This window comes from Neovison vison, chromosome 13 (assembly GCF_020171115.1).
Source record: "Neovison vison isolate M4711 chromosome 13, ASM_NN_V1, whole genome shotgun sequence".
NCBI classification, from domain to species: Eukaryota; Metazoa; Chordata; class Mammalia; order Carnivora; family Mustelidae; genus Neogale; species Neogale vison.
Window position 1 is genome coordinate 149,254,734 of NC_058103.1, and position 18,997 is coordinate 149,273,730.

Genomic DNA, 18,997 nt, shown 5'->3' on the forward strand with positions numbered 1-18,997 from the left:
CGACGCGTCATCAGCGTGTGCTGCCCCTGTGTCCCCAAAGAGACAGGAGGGCCAAGAAAAGCCCCCGGACTGAAACGTGCGCCTGCCTTGTTCCCATAAAACCCTCGGTTTTGAAGAAAACAGGCTGGGAGTTTGCAGTCTAGGCTCGCGTGTTACCGGGGCCCCTCGTTGTCACTCATGGAATTAGAAAAAGAATATTTTGCATTTCTTATCAACTCCTTTATTTATGAGTGTTTTTTCCCTTTCCCCCATTTAAGTTCTTAAAGAGGGTGTCACTTTATGTACTCCCAACTTCGGGTTCATACGCTCCAGCTTGAGGTCGACTTTGAAAACAAGGAAGGCCCGAGGGTAGGGAACACGTGTGGGTTCCAAGTGCACGCTCCGGGCCTTGCGGAGCGAGGCGAAATAAATCTCTCAAATGGCTTCTGTGCAGACATTCTCACTCCCTCCAGGTATAAAAGAGACTTTTATATAAAGTTCTTGACACTGCTAAGGGGGCTTGGAAGTAACATCTGGAGTCTGAGTCGTTCCCCTCGTCGGAGCAAAAATCTCTGGGATTACATTAGAAAATAAACATTTATTCCAAAGTCAAGTGTGAAGTTCGCAACTTGAAGAAGACAAGCACTTTCCAAAGAGAAATATATGCTTTTTTTTTTTTTTTAACCTAAATTTCCGAAGAGGAAATGAAAATTTTCACTCGGCAGCGACCGTGGTGATCGCCCAGTGGGCAGGTTGTTTCTTGCTTTTCCTTCTTTCCTTCCCACGGTTTTCTTAGTTGTTTTTCGGTCACCAACCCTCCCCTTCCCTCTCCCCCCCATAACCATTTCTGTACATTATCAGTGGCGGGTGGGTCAGAGCTATTGACAGGAGAGAAGTGAACAAGCCCTGTAGTGCAGCTCAGAATCTGGTGCTCATTTGCTGTGTGACTTTGGGGGAGTTTCTTAAGCTTTCTGGGAGGATTTGAACTTGCCCCTGAATGAAATGATTGGACCGAACACACTGCAGGTTTCCTCCCCCTCTCAGTGCTGTGGCTGCTGTAGTTCTAGTTCATGAGTATTTAGCTTTCATAAAAACGGGAGAAGGGCACAGATTGACCATTTTATGTGTTCTCTGTTTAAAACAATATTTCTTTAAATTGATGGAATGTGAACTGTGATTCTTACTGTTGATCAGCAGCCACTGACTCAGGAAGGGGGAAGAGTCTTTCTCTTACTTTTCATCCTGAGGAAGCTTTAGAGAGGAAGGCTTTCTCATGGCAAGGAATGGTTTCCTGAAATTCTTCTAAAGAGTCTGTAAAAAGAGTTTTCGGAAAGCTGTAAGGTGTGACTTCTGATTTAGTGGTGGGAGTTTTACTGCTACTTGGCTGAAATGATGGCGTTTTATTCTCTCCGATGCTGCCTATTTAAACATTTTGATATTCTGTGGTGATGAAACATTAGGTCTCTAAGCTAAAACTTGAAATGCCCTCATCTAAAGATTAACATAGATACTCATATTTTTTTAAAAAGAGTGTAGAAGTTGATGTTTCCTGGGATAACACAGAGGGCAGCTATAAGGCCCGGTCCCATAGGACTTTATGTTTGAGTCCATGAGAATGACCCCCCGGAGCTGTCCCGTGGGTGTGGCCCCAGCTGCAAACCCTAGTGCCAGAGTATGGGGATGAGAGACACAGGGCAAGTGTAAGAAACCTGGCACCAGGCGGCTGACACAGACCTCCGTGACAGGTGCACAGAAGGGGAGAGGTGAGTCTGTGGCCAGGTATGGAATACTAGTCCTGTCCAAAGGGGGGCGCTGGCTGCCAAGAGCAGCTGTTTGTTGCCTCGGAATATGGGCCCAGAAGAGCCGGCCTTTCTGATTTTTCAAGAGAAGCCAGAAATCATACATTTGCTTACATGCAATCTCCTGATTTTTAAGTATTGATAACTTAGCCACACTTTGCGGAGCAGGGGGCAGCCCAAACAAAGCCCATCCGTGAGCTTGAACTCCATCCTGGGGGCCAAGAAGTCGCCTCTGATTAAGGCCATCGTGTGTCATCTTCTCTCCCTTCACTCGGAGCTGCGAAGGCAGCCCACAAACACGGGACCTGGTGGTCCCAGGAAGCTTTTGAGATAATGTCTCTGGACTCGCAAGGCTGTGCGAGGGGGAGGGCACAAAACTCCCTGCGCACACCCACCTCGTGCAGCCGGTGTAAGCAGTGGAGGGTTGGAATTACGGTGAAAACAAGTCACACCTGCTTATTTAATAGATTACAGTGTGATGAGTGAGGTTGAGTCCCCCGACAAGAGATTTCCACAAGTCATGTCTCCTTTGGGTGCATGGAGTGTTCTTATTTCTAGAAGGAGGGTTCATGGATTTTCACTGGACTTTTCTTAGTAACTTACTACCTGTCTTAGGGAGCTTGGGCGGCTCTAACGGAATACCACTGACCAGGGGGCTCGAACAATCATTTCTCCCAGTGCTGGGGCTGATTGCTCCGAGATCCAGGTGCTACCAGATTCCACTTCTGGTGAGGGTCCGCTTCCTGGCTTACGGGTGGCTGTCTTCTCGTTGCGTCCTGACACAGCAGCATTGTTCCATTCACGAGGGCACACCCTCATGGCCTAATCGCCTCCCCAAAGCCCCCCATACCACTGCCCTGGGGATTAGGGCTTTGACGTAGGAATTCGGAGGGGATGCAGACATTTAATCTATAACATTAACCACAGATTAAGGCATAAAATTTGCAGCTAAGAAAATCTGGGACCAGGGGTGACCTCATCCAGAGCTAGAAACCAGGGATCTGCCGTTCCCGTGTAGTTTATTTGCAGTGGACAAAAAAAGCATGTCAGAGGCGGCGGACAAAATGGTTTTGGGGGTATTTATTACAATTCTGCACCAGCGCTGTGTCTGGGTCAGCTGCAGGGAAAGTGCTTAACTTCCAAATAATTCTTCTGCAAGGGCTTGAGATTTTAGATTGGGAAAAGAGAAATTACAATTTGAACCAAACCTCATAGGTTGAGGGGGGTGCCTGGCCGGGAGGGAGTAAGCGCTTGCTGGGTGTTGGAGAGGAATCTGAACCAGACATACACTGGAGAATTTGAATCCGGTCTGTGCCCCTGCGGGTTAAAAGGCAAACTACCCCATTGTCTAAGCCAGCTCTCAGGGTCACCTTGGTGCGCAGCCAAAGCCTCCAGAGGGAGGCTCGGGTCCATTCCCGGTTGGGGGTAACTCCACCCGTGAACAGGAAACTTGCTCTCTGCAGCCCCACGCGTAGCATTGGTGGTAAGGAAACACCCCCCGAACTTCCAGACGTCCGCCCAGGAGGTAGGCAGAACAGGAGCCTACCTGGCCCAGACAGGTGCCACCTGCTGGCCTCAGTATTAGAAGGGCTGTGAGGTCACAGGGAGGTCTAGATCCTGGCTCTTGGTTACTCCTGCTGGGTCTCAAGCTCATGCTCGAGAGAGCAGATATTACCACCGTGACTGCCCGGGGTTGTCCTCCGATCATGTGGATCGGAGGTGCTGGGCAGGGCGCTTGCCACGAGCAAGAGCCCGCCCCCGCCCGGCTGTTCGTGTGACCTAACTGGTGATCTGATTTCTTAGCCTACAGCAGACTGGAAGCAGCAGATTAGAAAGGCCGAGGGACGGCTTCGGGAAGGTCCACTGACGGCAGGAAAGTGACAGGTCACAGCCCGGCGACAAGGGAGGCAAGAGAAAGACTTAAACAAACAAACAAACAAACAAACAAACAGCGCAGGAACAAAAAGTCAAAAGGCACAGCAGTCTGGGGCATTTACGAAAAGACAAGAGCCGTCCTCAGGTCAGTCGCTTCTGGTAGTCGCCAGACCGTGTTCCCTGATGGGCACACCCGTCGACAGCCGTCGTATAACTCTCGTCTCTCTCTGTCCCCTTTCCCTTCCAAAAAATACGACTGGGGGATTGAGGGGGCATCACAGCTTACCTTTTCAGTGGGGATGGCTTGCCCCAGGTGCCTCCAGGGAATGAAGTCCTCAGAGGCAGCACCAGCAGACAAGAGCAAGTGGGGGGTTGCTGTGAGGTCTGGACGGGACCCAAGTTAAAGTCCAGCAAAGAAGAACGGCAGGATTTTTGTGCTACGGAGAGAAGCATGCCCCCTGCTGTGCGGATCTCTCCCTGCCTCTCCCCCTCCACCGCAGTCAGTGCCAGGAGCAGAAGTCCAGCCCTGGAGAACTGGCCCCCAGATCCTGGCATGTGGCAAAGGGGGAGGGGAGCACAGGAGCAGACCAGGCTGCAGAAACCCAGGGCCATCAGATGCCACATTCACTCTGGTGGCTACTGTGCCACCCAGAGTTTACTCCGGTGCTTGCTTTGTTTTTTTGTTTTCTCACTGAAGCCTGAGCTGCCTACTCAGAAGCAGGCGCTCAGGCAGAGGAAAGCAGGACCGGGAATAAGTAGCCAAAGGACATCTCTGGAGCGTGTGGGACCTGGTAGACCTTGGGGGCCAGGGAGGGCTGTAGGAGAGAACGCTCCCAAAGAACGTTCCAGGGCCTGGGAGCTTCCCGGAGCAGGCCAGGCTCCGAAGCCCAACTGATAGACCCCGCCCCTGCCCTCATGCCCATCCCTGGCCTGAGGTTGGCTCAGAAGCTGAGTGGGGATAATCTCACAGGCCAGTGATTTTCAGGCCAAGAGCAGACTCTGGACCCAGATGGAGGCCACGTCTCAGCACCACCGCTGAGTTGCTTTGAACTTGTGAATGCTTCATTCCTCCATCCACCAAACTGGGGGGGAGTCATGGTACCAGAGTAAAGCCACGATGTCAGGGAGCCACTTAGAATATTGTCCTGGCACGGAGGGTTACGAAGTCATCCCCGTTGCTGGTGGGACCGTGGGACCACGAGCAGGAGGGCGCTGGGCATCTCCGTGAGAGTGAGGGGCCCTCTGCACCTGGGACTTGGGGACACAGAAGGGAGGATGGGGAGGGCACTCCCCAGAACTTTAGTGTTGTTAAAATGATAAGAGGGGACCCAGTATTGTTAGGTACCAGGCCATAGTATTGCCAAGAGGGCAGGGAACATACTTCAGGGAAACACGAGCTCCCTGCCTCTTGTGCATCCCCCACGCAGCACGCACTCACCGCACACCCGGCCCCCTTGAAACTCCTGTGTTATGGTCCCCTTTGTTTCTTTTTTCTCCTAATGGTGGGATCAGGATTTGACTAATAAATATTTAACAGGGACCCTCCTTTTTCTCTGTTAAAATAATCTCTGTTGTGGTGCTTTCACAAGGAAGACTGTTTTTCCCTCCTCTGCCCTCATGGTACGTTAAGCCAGGGCTCGGGAGCAAGAGAAAATAAACACGGGCCCCTTGGTCAGGGCAGGCGGGCGGAGGCAGCATCTGTGGGGTGGCCCGGGCTGGGGCTGGGGGCGTCAGCCACCTGCCGGACAGCAGGGGCCACCCCTCAGCCAGCAAGGTGTGCCCAAGCTCAAGGAGCAGTGGCTGTGAGGCCGCAGGGGACAGAAGGAACGAGGTGTCCCCAGAGACAGTACACTGGAGAGAATCCATCTTTCCTTATGGGAAGGTTTCTGCAGAGGTGCTGGCTTCTGGTGGGGGGAAGCTCGGGGTCCCATGCAGGTGTTTGTGTCTGGTCCGGTGAGGAAGACACCCCCCCCCATTCTGCCTGGTCCCATGGGCTCCATCCCATGCTGACTCCGACCCCTCTTTGGTGGAGAGGGGAACTTCCTACATTATCACTTCGGTGGGCAGAAGCTTGACTTCTCTTAAGTGAACTGAACTTGCTTATGTGCCTCCATTTAGAGCAGTGGGGGAAACAAGTTAATCTTTTTTCCATTTCTACTGTTGGCCAAAAAAAAGAAAAAAAATTAATCTTTTTTCCATCTCTTCTAATGGTGGAAAAAACCATAATCTTGCCATTTTAAGGTAACCCGGTCTCTTCCCGTAGAAAGTACAGTGGCCGTTTACGGCTTGGTCCGTTCAGGACTTGCTCCCGGTCTGTTCCGTCGAGACTCCGTCAGCGCAGCTCGTCGCTCTCGCCGACCCTCCTCCGCACACCGCTCCCCCTGGATGTGGCCCGGAGGCCGGGGGACGTGGCACGGACGTCCCGGTGGCAGGCAGCGGGGCAGGTCTGGGGCTGAACTGCTCACACCGCTGGGATCATTTGTCACTCCAGGCCCAGCTCTGTGGGCCAGGCCCCCCGCTCTGGCTTGTGGGGGCTCAGCGTCCTGCCCGCCCCAGGCCGTCTTTGGTCCAGCTGTCCCCTTCCCCACAGCACCTCCTCACTTCCGGAGGGCACTCGAGTGTGTTCCAAGGTCATGGGGAGCCAGGGGTGGCTCCCTCAGGCCCCTCCCTGTGTAATTACACCTCCCCACCATGCCGGCTGGGAGCACTTGGAGGATGTGCCTCCTCCCAGAGTTCCAGTGGGAAGTGGAGCCTCAAACCCCCCTCCCCCCACCCTGGCTAGACTCAGGGGAGCATTTCAACCTTCCTCCCCACCCTCTTCTCTCTCCAGCCCCTTCTCCGCCTCTAGAAAGAGCTTGTAGGTCTTCTCCAGTGGCGGGAAATAGCCCTTTCCTCTCCACGGCTTGTAATCAAATCTCCATGCTCTGGGTTCTTCACATCCTGGTTCCTTAGACTCCAGAAGTCAGGTTGTCTGTCTGTCTGTCTCTCTGCCTCTTAAATCTCATAAAAGCCCACCTGGCTCTGGTCTGGGCATGAGAGCCTGTAAACCTTGGCTTTCACACCAGTTTGTGGCTGAAATGGCACGATTTGGGAACCTAGAAGTTACAACATGGACTGCGTTGTTCATGTGCAGGCTCTCCTCTCTCCCTAAAGTAAGGGAGGCTGCAGTCCTCGGGCTGAGGGCCCCCAACAGTGGAAATGACCCAGCTCGACAAAGGCACCGGGCGATATTCCAGAATATCGTCCTGCTGCTGTAGGCCAGGACAGCCAACCCCAGCTCTGGGGGCACTGTGTACGGTGCCGGGGGCCGTGCAGACATGGCCGGAGAGCCAGGTGCTCACGCCTTGCCTGGGTCGGGGAACTGTGGCCTGCCTCATGATGCCAGCCCCCGCCTCTCAGGAGAGACGCCATGTTTGGGGCTCACTTGCTGATGGAGTGTGATATGAACACTGGTCGTTTTCCAGCTCTTAGAAAGTCAAAGTGGGCAGCGTGGCAGTGGTCCCTTGCCTAGAATAAATGAAGTGAGAAGTGAGTAATGTGTCTTTTCCCTGATTTGTTCAGCGTGTGTGCCAGTCGTGCACATGTAGGCGCATGCCGCGGGCTGGTGGGCAGGAGGAGTGTGTGCCTGCCGTTCAGCATTGACTTCGGTCACTGCAGGTAGCTTGCAGAGTCAACGGGAGGAAAAACTGTTGTGTCGTTAAACCCTTGGTCAGTGTGATAGCCCGTAAAATGTCTTGGCGACCCTTCGCGGTGTCACAGATCATGTAGGAGGTGACATCAGCAGGATAGAGCCCAGGCTGGTATCTGTTTCTGGGTTTGCCATTAGCCCGGGGGCCAGGCTGTTGTGACCTCTTGGAGGTATCACTGTGTCTTCTTCAAAAAGAGAGCGGTCCGTGGACGGCCACCAGATACCCTTCTAGCACCGACATTTCACGTTCAAGGAAATCTGTCCAAGATGACCGTGTGGTTTGGCAACAGACTCCATCTCCCTCTTCAGTGCGCTGGGAGGGCAAGACATGCTGTAGGCTAGTAATCACTTCGATAGGCCACGTTACAACTGGTATTCATTAATAGAGTTGACTTCGACTCCACAGTCCCAATTGGCGTGGATTTTTAGTGCCCTGGCTCACCCGGCTAGGCATCGCCTTTCCAAAGGAAAATGAAAATTCTGTAGGCTAAACTCAGTTTCCAGTGCTCTGAAGGGATGGAACGGTTCTGTTAAAATGCAAGATAACGAACGGGGCCTCGTGTTGAAGTCCTTCCACGACCACCATTAGGACAAAAGGAATATAGGAAGTTGGGATGGGACAGAGGCGTGTCCTGGAAGGAGCCATCTAAGTGCTAGAAACATCGCCTGCCTTCTAGAGACAACAGTGCATGCGGATTCAGGTTCTGAAAGGCTCCTCTCCCTGTAAGTCACCACATGGGAAGGAGCGTCCTCCCCGGAGAGGGAGAAGTGAGTCCCCTCCCCTTTCCCTACCTGCTGAAACTCTTCTACACTCCCAAACTCTGGTTGAAGAAAGTGCACCGAAGGGAAGGCTGTTAGGTGGGTGATTTGCAACTTCCCTTGGACCCTGGAGACTCCTGAGAAATTTTAAAAACCCTCAGGCCCCGGTGCCAGCGTCAGAGCTTCATGATTTCATTGGCCCAGGGTTCCGCTGACAAAGAGCGTGTCCGTCGGCCGCCATGTTGAAAGCCGCTATGACAGGAAGACAAGGGGTCATCTCAGCTCCACGGAGAACTTCACGGATGAACAGCCTGCAAGGGAAGGAGGGCTTGGCTCCTGCTCCCTCCCTCCAGCGTGCTGGGAAGGTCAGGAGTGGGGCTGGCCCTGACGGAGGACCGCCCCCCGCCTGTCAGAGAAATGAACGGGCCCCACGCAGGGATCTGCTGCCCAGGACTGAGGGGCTCCTCATTTGACCAACCAGAGAAATACCCAAATTTCTCCTCTCTTTCTGGGGACATGAAAGGTTTGGTGAGGAAGGAGCATAATCTTGAGCAGAACTTGTTTCAACTCTCAAAGTCAAGAGAGAAAGAAAGAAGGATGTTTCCTAAGAACAGAAAAAGGAAGTAAGAACAGAAAGCGTCAAACAGGATGGCAGTGAGACGATGTGTGTGGATCGTTCAATCCTGTGCAGGGATTAAGCTCTTCCTAGAGGACTTGGACCATGAACCTGCCGTGGTCTCGACCTGGGACACTGCCTCCCACCTTTGCAGACCTCGCTGTGCTGGTGTGACCAAAGAAACTGGGCCATGAGGAGTTGGCTGTGGATGGTGTGGAGACCTCCCTGGATGGCCTGTTGGGCCTTCTGCTGGGGGCCTCTGCCCCTGGGGTGGTTGCCAGGTAGACAGGGGGGTGTGGTTTTCCTGGGGCGGGGCTGGCTTCCTCCCAGCTCCATCTTCCCTGGGACAGTCGTGTCTGCGCTGGACTCACCAGTGTCCATGCCCTTGACCTGATTCGGTCAGGCGTCACCTCCCCTGCCCAGGGCAGCCTCAGCTACTCCATGTGGAATCATGAGAACCACTGAGGCCACATGTCCCCGTGAGAGGCTGTGGTGAGCTGGACCACGATGACCCCCTCTCCTTCCCAGACACTCTACGTCACCGTCATAAACTGTCCGAGAAAGCATTCTACATTCAGAAATCCATAAGCCGAGATAACTGGGGGCAAATTGTCTCAAATCTTCGAGTTCGAATATTTTAGAAAATAGAAAAAAAGTTTATTTTTTAAAGCTGACATGCTCTGATATCAAGGCCTGACCAGAGTATAAAATGGGAGGAATTTCACTGTTAAATATAGATGGAAAATTTTAAATAGTAACAAATTCAGTCTAGCTCTAGATAAAAGTATCACCCACGAGAAAGTCGTTCCTGCCGGGCCTGCAGTGGTCATCAGTTATTAAAAATATTCCGGGGCTGCCTGGGTGGCTGAGACAGTTAAGCAGCTGACTGGATTTTGACTCAGGTCCTGATTTCAGGATCCTGGGATCGAGCCCCATATCGGGCTCCACGCTAGGTGGGGAGTCTGCTTGAAGATTCCCTCTCTCTCAAATAAATACATCTTTGAAAAAAGAGTAGTAAAAAAATATGATCCATTTAAAATCAAAATGAGATTTTTTAAAAGTAATTGCTCTGCTCAATATGGGGCTCAAACTCACTATCCTAAAATCAAGCACTGTATGCTCTACTGACCGAACCAGCCAGGTACCCCCCAAAATGAAATTTCGAGGGGGGTAACTCAATAAAGTTTACCAGGTGGAATGATTTCATGAGGTTAGGAAACGAGGAGCTTACCTTGTTAATTATTAACACTTAACCTTAAAGCTACAATATTTAAAATGATACATTGTTAGTTTCCTGGGTAGATCAGTGGAAAAAATAGAAAATCCTGAAATACGTCCAAGTGCACGTGATCATTAAATATATGACAAAGATAAAAGCAGTATTTGAAGTCAGTGGAGGAATAACGGGTCCTTTAATGAGTTGTCTTGAGGTAACTGCTTCAGTGTCGTCAAAAATAAATAATGCCTCTATTGGCCAAAATTTGGTGGAATTAAGAGTAAAAATTTTCACATGAAGAAATTAAATCGTTCCTGGGATGCATTTAGTTGAATGAATGTGGAGGAGAAACTAGGGATGGAAAGGTCGATGACCTTGACTGTGCTGATTGAAATTTCTGTGTTCTCTCTGTGTGCCAGAAACGCCCTTCCCTGCCCCACCCCCAAGACACGCTGCAGAAACAAATGGAAGAAAACAGGATACATATACAAAATATTTATGACATTTTCTAAGGGGCTCCTGAAACTTTTAAGACAAAAACAATGGACAAATAAACTGGTAGTAAATGTTTAAAGTCTTGGAACAATTGATGGTTTTATGAATAGTAAATTCCCCCTCTGAAGTTTACCTTCAGGTGTTGATAGTGCATGTTTGTAAATAAACATGTATTAGGATGTTTTTCAAAGAGTTCTGTAGGAAAGCCAAGAGAGAACGAAAGAAAAAGAAGAAAGGAAGAGAGAGAAAGGAAGGAAGGACCTTATCTATCCAGCAATGTAGGAGGTGGGTTATAGAAATCAAGTCATACAGTATGTGGTAGCACGACACAGTGTGTCTGTGTCATACTGATAGAGTTGACAGCTGGCCGGCCATCGAAAGGATTCTGGAAGGAGATTCACAATAATACGGATAGGGATGGTCTTTGATGAAAGAATATATTTATGTAAATATATACACAGATATGTTCCTCACGACATCTGGAAGCTTCTCCACCAAAATGTTCATTTAACATTGGTTAGCTCTGGGTTAGTGGGTTACCGGTGACTTCTCTCCATTTTACATGCTGTCCGCTGTCCTCCCCCCTTCCCTAGTTCCCCCTCCCTCCTCCCTTCTTTCTCCTCTCCTCTCCCCTCCCTCTCCCTCCCCCCTCCCCTTCCTTCTCTCCTCCAGCCCTTTCTTACTATTGCCATGTTTTTGTTTTGAAATTAGAAAATAACTATTTGAAAAACCTTATTCCGAGCACTTCTGGCTTCACACAGGGAGCCCAGCACGTCAGGCTGGTCTGTGCATGGTTTGTCTGTCCTCTCCCGAGTCACGCCTGCCTCATTCCAGCTCCTGGTCACCAGCTCTGGGAAGATGTCCCGACCACCCAGGCCTTCCTGCCTCCTTCCCTGAGCTTCGGAGCTATAAGTGATTCTCCACCTCATCTGTGTCCTTTAAGTGTCCCACACATACTGTCCGGTGTCCACAAAGAAGCCATAAGCTCCCTGAGGACAGGGGTCGGGCCTTGGAATTCTGTTGTGTCCCTCGGGCTCCAGGCCGAGGGGAGGAGCTGCTTTTGGGGGCGGGGGCTGGGCCTGACTCCTCCAGATGGGAGTACCCAAGGGAAAAGCCAAAAGCCCTGGGCCCGGGAGGTCAGGAGGGCGTCCTGGGGCTGCCAGCAGCTGGTGCAGACGCCCAGCACCAGTGAGTGGCCGAGCCGGCCCTGTGGGCAGGAAGCCGGGGCCCTCCTGCTCATGACGTCTCCCGCTCTCCGGCTCCCACTGCTCCCAGGACAATGTATCACATTAACCTGTACTTTTTGTCTCCATATAATGTGGACAGGTTCTAACGTTCCCATGGACCAGCCCTGCTGTCGTGGTCTCTATGATTTTGAACCAGAAAACCAAGGAGAACTAGGATTTAAAGAAGGGGACATCATTACATTAACCAATCAAATAGATGAAAACTGGTATGAGGGGTTGCTACACGGAGAATCTGGATTCTTCCCCATTAACTATGTTGAAGTGATCGTGCCTTTACCTCAGTAAATGTGTAACTCCCACTTTGGACACACTTTCATAACTGAAATGAATTCACACCAGTGTTCTCCCAGTGTGGTGGTCTGTGACATCCTTGTTCTTTGACCAACCTAATGACTTTTGTAGGCGTGTTCTCTTTATAATGTATTTTGTATCCGTTTCGTTTGTGTAAATGATTTTCCTGTCTTAGCTACATGAAACTATAGTTTTTTGTTTTGGTTTTGGGCTTTTTTTTTTTTTTGCTTATTGTCCTAAAAGTTATCGGTTCAATAAATGTTTGTGCTTCTTGTTGCTAAAAATAAATCGCGGTTATGTCCACGAATTGCCCGTTTATATCCCTCAGCTGCAATGGAATGCAAAATTTGAAACTTAAGAAATGCTAAATATTTTGTTTCCTGACATTACTGGTGTCATCTGGTCTTTCCTTATGTTCTAGCTGACTGTGACTCGCCCAATAAACATGACACACCATGTTGGCAAAAGGCCTCAGCTGTTCTTCATGTTGGACTGATTTCCAGGCGCGGTGGGGTCCAGCTGTAAACTGCCCCCTTGACCCGGGGCTGGCCAGCGGGTCCCAGTGTGGGTGCCTGGGTGCTTCTTACTGAGTCAGCAGGTGTGAGGGGCTTCACTGTCCCCCTGTTCAGACACAGCACACCCTCCTTCCACCTCAGGGATAGAAAACTCTTCAGTGTCAAGTCCATTCAAAGAGGGCGTAGCACAAGCTTTGGCTACTGCCTGATACCCGGTAGGTGTTTTACGCCAGTCCTGTTGGCGTACTCAGGAGGGAGCAGGAGTTGGGCTGCGGGCACAGTAACAAGACCGCTCGGGGTCCGAGAACCAGCCCCTGGCCGCGCTCAGGGTACAGACTCAGGTGTACTTTGATCCAGGGCTGTGCGTGTTTAAATGAATAAACCCAATCCTCCTATCCACCCATTTTCCAGGTAAGGGAACTGAGACGCAGCCAGGCTGGGGACAACCTGCCCGCAGTCACAGGGTCATGGGATGCCAGAGCCGGGCTCCTGACCTGGGTGGTCTCCCTACCACGCCTGTGTTCTCCGCCTCTCCCACGCTGCCCCTCATCCCATGTGTTTGCCCCACATCCTCGCAAATTAGCTTTTTGTAGCCCGCCAGCTCTCCGTCTCTAGTGGCCAGGTCTGAAATTTATCAACGAGAAGACGTCCGGAGCCATTCTCGCTGCCTGTAATACGCTTCCGCGTCTGGTCTGGGATAGAAACTGATTGCAGTTAACGGAGTTAACACGCAGTGGCTGCAGAAGCTGCACTTAGAGACTGGGGCGGGGGGCACGGGTCGGGGGAGGTTTCAGTACACGGCTCCCCTCTTTCCCTTGTGAGTTCTAAATAAACCGGGTCATTAGTCGGGGGTTAAAACAGGTAAGAGCCAGTGGGCGACCTGCATCGTGAGGCTGTGTCAGACAGTGGAGCGAAAGCATCTGCTAACGGAACCCCAGAGGGCTCAGACGCACTCACCTGGTTCGGTCTGGGAAGGGTCACCTGCTCTTACAGGGACGAACCTTCAACACCGAGCTTCCCGCACGGCTGCCAAGGGTCAAGAACGCCCGTTCCCTGCGTGCAGGCCGCCTGCCAAGGAAGGGCTGGGATACTGGTACCCCGTTCCTAACCCAAACTCAAGCCAGGGAACTCAACTAGCTAGGGCTCTTTGGAGAAAACCCCTCCTCACAGAAACTGGGAGAATGGGGAGAAAAGGTATTTCTATCTGGGGAATGAAGATGAGCATAGTTCAAAGAAGACTCAAGTTATCAGAAGCCCAGACAGACCTATGGAGAAGGGGAAATGGAGTATTTATAAGAAATAGCCCTTATCATGGTTTTTAGAATGAGTTTATGACCATGCAGTACGGTAAGGAAAGAAAGAAAAAATGGTCTAAAGATCGAAAAGCAAGAAATAAAACTTTTTTTTTTTTGCAGTGAACAAGAAAACAAGATTGGATATGTAGAAAATTCTTAATCTACAAAAAAAAATTAGAGCTAACATATATATATACACACACTAATATATAGTATATATACTAATATATATACTACAAATTTATCAAGATTATGAGATAGCAGACAAAAATCAACGTTTCTGTATACTGGAAATAATTATTAAATGTTAGATTTAATATAATAATGAAAAAATTTCATAAGAGCAGCAGAAAGTACAAAAACAGTTTTGAACAAAAGCTATGCAAGACCTTCACACTGACAAGTGCACAACTTTGCATATAGAAATTGAATACCTAATAAATGGATGGAAATGCTAATATTATTAAAATATCTGTTCCCAGGGCCCCTGGGTGGCTCAGTCGGTTAAGCATCTGACTCTTGGTTTCAGCTCAGGTCACAATCTCAGGGTCATGGGATCAAGCCCCGCAGCGGGCTCTATGCTGGGCACGGAGCCTGGGATTCTCTCCCTCCCTCCCTCCCTCCCTCTTTCCTTCTACTCCTCCCCCTGCTCAAGCTCACTCTCTCTCAAATCTTAAAAAACAAAAAACCAAGAAAATGTCTTCATAACCTGTAAATGGGCATAATTTCTTAGGACACAAAAAAGCACTAAACCCCCCAAACAAAACATAAATAAGACATAATTAAAATTAAACATTTCTGGGGTGGCTTGATGGCTCACTCGGTTAAATATCCAACTCTTGATCTCGGCTCAGGTCTTAATCTCATGGCCGTGAGTTTGAGCCCTGCATTGGGCTCCACACCGGGCAGGAAGCCTACTTAAAAAAAAAGAAAAATTTAAAATTTCTGCTCATCAAAGAATGCCATTTAAAAAAGTAATAAAAAGACAAACCACAGTATTCATAATGCATGTCTGGAAGAAAATAGTCACAACACATATTATCTTCGACTATAGACTTAATTCAGAATATGTCAAAAATTCTCACGAGTCAATAATAAGCAATTAGAAATGGCCCAAAGATTCGAAGACATGCTTCCCAGAAAAAGGTGTGTAATTACCCAGTAAGCACATGGGAAGGTGCTCGACATCATCGTTATTATCAGGGACAGACCCTTCGGCCGTACCAAAGAGGCTTACAAGTCTATTCCCAGAGACATTAGCAAACGTGGGGTAGCACGTTTGTAGCAAATAGGTTCTAGTGATCATTACTGAAAGGAAACCATAGTTTAGAGCTGCGCACCTACAGGAAAACAGGCAGTGGGCATGGACAGTTGTGTCCCCTGCTTCTAAGTGTCTGCTTGAGGTTCCAGCATCCGTAGACACAATAAACAAAGCCATCAAAGATACCCGAGTGACAGCGTAACCCACAACGTTGAAGAAACTCCTGCTGCAATCCGCATCATTGGAGCAAGATCAGAAATTGACTAGACATATATTTAGGACACTAAGAAGGGTAGGGATGAAGGGAAACGGAGAGAAAAGGCGCAGTTGGCTTGGTTGACAGTGTCCTTCTTGGAAGTCCCCTTCTGCTTGAGAGGAAGGACTGCAGATCAGGTTGGGTCCGAGGTAAGGGGATTAGGCCTCCTAGGGAGGTCTTGTGAATTCGTGCTACATGCACGAGACAGCCAGCTTGGCCTCCAGTCCACGTGTTCTTGACAACACCGGGTCTGGGTTGAGGGACACCAGCTGGTGTGGGCAGCACTACCCGGCGATGTCTGGACAACGTTTTTAACCTCACCTCATGCTGAAGATCCTTTTGATCGCTCAAGAGACCCTGTAATACACCAACCAAAACATCCTGGAGACACCTCGGTTATTTGTCTCTTGTCATTCTTTGGTCTATAGGAAAAGTCCCGTCTGCTGCAGACGGGTAGGCGCTTACAACTAACTCCGCACTCCATTGAAGGAGCAGAACGCCGGCATCTGGCCTTGCCACAAATCCTCCCCGCTGCCTCCAGGGGGCAGTCTCACAAGGACAGGTCAGTGGTAGCCACTTGGACGAATTCTGTTCCTTGGATCCTCCATGGATTTCTTTGAAACAACCCCGGAATCCTATAAGCAAGAAAGCGTTATGGGCACATCAGTAAGTGTCCGTGTTGCAGGCAAACAACAGTTCATAGCTCGTCTGTGAGCAGAGCAACTCGGCTAGACTGGAAGGGATAGAGAGCTCAGTGATGTAAGCAGCGAAATTCAAAATTTGATGGGAATGTTGGCGTTTTAGGAAACGTGGCAGGCACAACACAGAAGGACACGGTCAGGAGTCCATGCCGATCTCAGACCCTGGAAGTCAGCCCAGGAGGCAGGGCTGGCTCCCTGTGCAGCTGCCTTTTTAGAGGGAGAAGGGGAATTGGCCAGGATTATCGTCAGAGATGCTACGTACTCAGGGGAGCAGCCCAGCTTTTGTGCGGGGGACAAGACTGATCACACTTCAGGATCATTGAGGGGCCTGGGGTGAGTCACCAGCAGATCTTGTACTGAGCATCAGCACCCGAACACAAGAAATCTAGTCATTTCCTGCCTGGGAATTTGGCAAAGGAAGAAATTTTGTATCCAGATTTGGGGCATATTTATGCTAGACTGTTACTGTTAGAGTATCTTCACGTCTTTTGGTCTCAGTTGTACTATCTCTGATAAGCTTTTTCAGGCAACGTGGTTAGACGTACTTTCAAGTGGCATCAAGAATACAGAATATGGAGTTCAGGTCTTGGTGGCGACAGAGGATAGAATAAGGGTCACCAGAAGCTATGTCCGAGGCTTAACCTCCCAGAACCTGAGAATGTGAACTTACTGGGAAATAGGGTCTTTATAGACACAGTTAAGTGAAGGATCTTAAGATCCTGGATCAGGGAGGGGGGCCCTAAATCTAATAATTGGTTCCTTACAAGAAAAAGGAGGGGACTCTTGTCACAAGGCAGACATGGGGGTGGGGAGATCATGAGAAGATCACATGGAGACGGGGGCAGAGTTGGGAGGGACTCACCCCACAGTCGAGGGAGACCCGAAGGCATCAGAAGCAGGAAGAGGCAAGGAAGGGTTCTCCCCCAGGGCCATTGGCCAGAGCCAGACTTGGCGACACCTTGACTTCCGACTTCTGCCCCAGAGCAGCGAGAGAATGCTTTTGTGTTGTTTTAAGCCACCCGCTGGGGTCGCCTGTTACAGCAGCCCCCGGGGGGCTCATGGAGTGGCCTTGGAGTTCATTGGATTCTTGCGCTGTTTTAACTCATGTCAGAGTCCTTTGGGGAAAGTCTCCCCCCGTCCCTGAGGACCCCTCTCTGCTGTGATATGTCTTCCACGCAGAAGCAGCTCCGTTAGCGTGACTTCCCCACCCCTCTCTGCATCATCTCGTTCCTGAGCCCTGGGTCCAGAGGGAAGCAGAGTCGGAGGGCGAGCTTGGGGGAAGGGACTGAGGGACGGGGCGACCTCCGCTGTGCCCCCCCGCTGGTCCCTCTGGGGAGCAGCCCCCCTGCAGAGAGCGCCAGGTGCTCGGTTGCCGGGAGAGGGGGTCTTACCGTGCGCTCCTCTTCGGGTTTAAAGCCATGGTGTCTGGTTTCCCGAGACAAGAGGAAGCGAGGGGAGGAAGCTGGGAAGAGGCACCCAGGAGGGTCCCACACAGGGGAGGCCCCTCCACACCCCCTCACACTCACTCACATGCGGAGAAGGCCGGCAGACAGCATCCTTAGCCTGGCTCCCGGCGCGGGTGGACAGCAAGACGCTTCTAATCAGCCGCTGGAAAGAAGACTGGGTCCTGGGCTTGTGCCGTGAGGCCCTCCTGTCAGCAGAGTTTCTCATCCAGGAGTGTGTGGAAAACCCACATCCAGCCTTCTTCAAGGTGTTCCCTCCCTCCCAAAGCCCCCGCACTCCAGCAACCTCCCCCCTCACCTTCTCATCTCGAAGACTCTGCACGCTGCTCTCCTCTGCCCCGCTCCTGGGTCCTTTCTTCTCTGGGTCACGGCGTATAATTTATTAGTGGAAATTCTTCTGGTTCTTTCCAAGCCCAGGAGAAGTCTCCCAGCTGATCGAGCAGGGAAAGAATGTCCATCTTTTTTTTTTTTTTTTTTTTTAAGACTTATTTATTTGAGAGAGAGAGAGCGAGCGTGCACGCCCATGAGCAGGGGGAAGGACAAAGGGAGCTGAGTGGGGAGCCCGAAGTGGGACTCGAGCCCACAACCCTGGGATCACGACCTGAGCCGAACGCAGGTGGTTAACCAACTGAGCCCCCCAGGTGCCCCAGAGTCAGCCTGTCTTTAAGGACAGAGGGGTAAAGCATCATTGCCAACTGCACTGGAACTTTTTTTTTTTTTTTTTTTTTGCGCTTGTCCCGTTGCCTTCCCCGCAGAGCCGAGGGAGGACGCCGAGGGCTGGGGTGGTGCGTAGCTCCCTTCCCTGGTCTTGAGGGTGCTTGTTGGCAGAGCGACGGCTACTTGCCGTACCTCATCTCGGCGTCTCAGCTACGGGGAGGATTTTCTTCCCTGGTTTCTGACACTTTTATATCATCTCCGTTCAGTGGTTATGGTTAGATGGTTTGAGTAAAAAATTTGAGCTCGATTCATCTTGGATCCGAAGTCTCTACCTGACCTGAAATTTCATGTCAATACCGGGATTTTTTGTTTTGTTTTGTTTTAATTTTCTTTTCCAATTTCTTTATTTATGCTTTGCAGAGCACAGGACATTGTGTTCTCAGTTTTCCTGACGACATACATGAACTGAGGAATATCTGTTTCATGCCATCTTTTGGTTTCTTTCTTGATGTTCAAAAACAGCAATAAAAACACACTGCTCTGGTGTATAGTTAATGGAAGAGCATTTAGCAGTTTCATGGGGAGTGCCGCCCAAGTCCAATTTCTTGCTTCGATGGTAAACCAGGGACCCAGGCTAGGATTGAATGTCCTACTTGCCTTGAAGGACTCGGGGGCTTCTGCGTGTCTCTTTCAGGCTGACGCTCACAACGGAGGAGCATAGGAACAGAGCTGAGAAAACGTGCTTCAAGCCTGAGCTTCTGAGCCATATGAGCCAATGATGGACGAAGGCAGAAATCAAATCAGAAATGAGTGTCCTCCTCTTCCTCATATGATCTCTGTATTAGTGAATGACACATGGTCCATGTCAAAAATCAGGGAGCCAG

At 50.4% G+C, this 18,997-nt stretch overlaps 1 protein-coding gene across 4 annotated transcripts in view; it reads left to right on the top strand.

The window, feature by feature from the left end:
- The window catches only part of SH3GL3 (SH3 domain containing GRB2 like 3, endophilin A3), a 134,306-nt gene extending 121,874 nt beyond the window's left edge, over positions 1-12,432 (top strand). For 3 of the 4 annotated variants that reach the window (XM_044230742.1, XM_044230744.1, XM_044230743.1), the window contains one exon: positions 11,754-12,432. In XM_044230742.1, the coding sequence (XP_044086677.1) occupies positions 11,754-11,959 (206 nt within the window). In that variant the 3' untranslated portion in view covers positions 11,960-12,432. Of the gene's footprint in view, positions 1-3,581; positions 3,799-11,753 lie in introns of all 4 variants that reach the window. The other variant, XR_006381656.1, reaches the window with a different exon arrangement.
- The last annotated feature ends 6,565 nt before the right edge of the window (positions 12,433-18,997 follow it).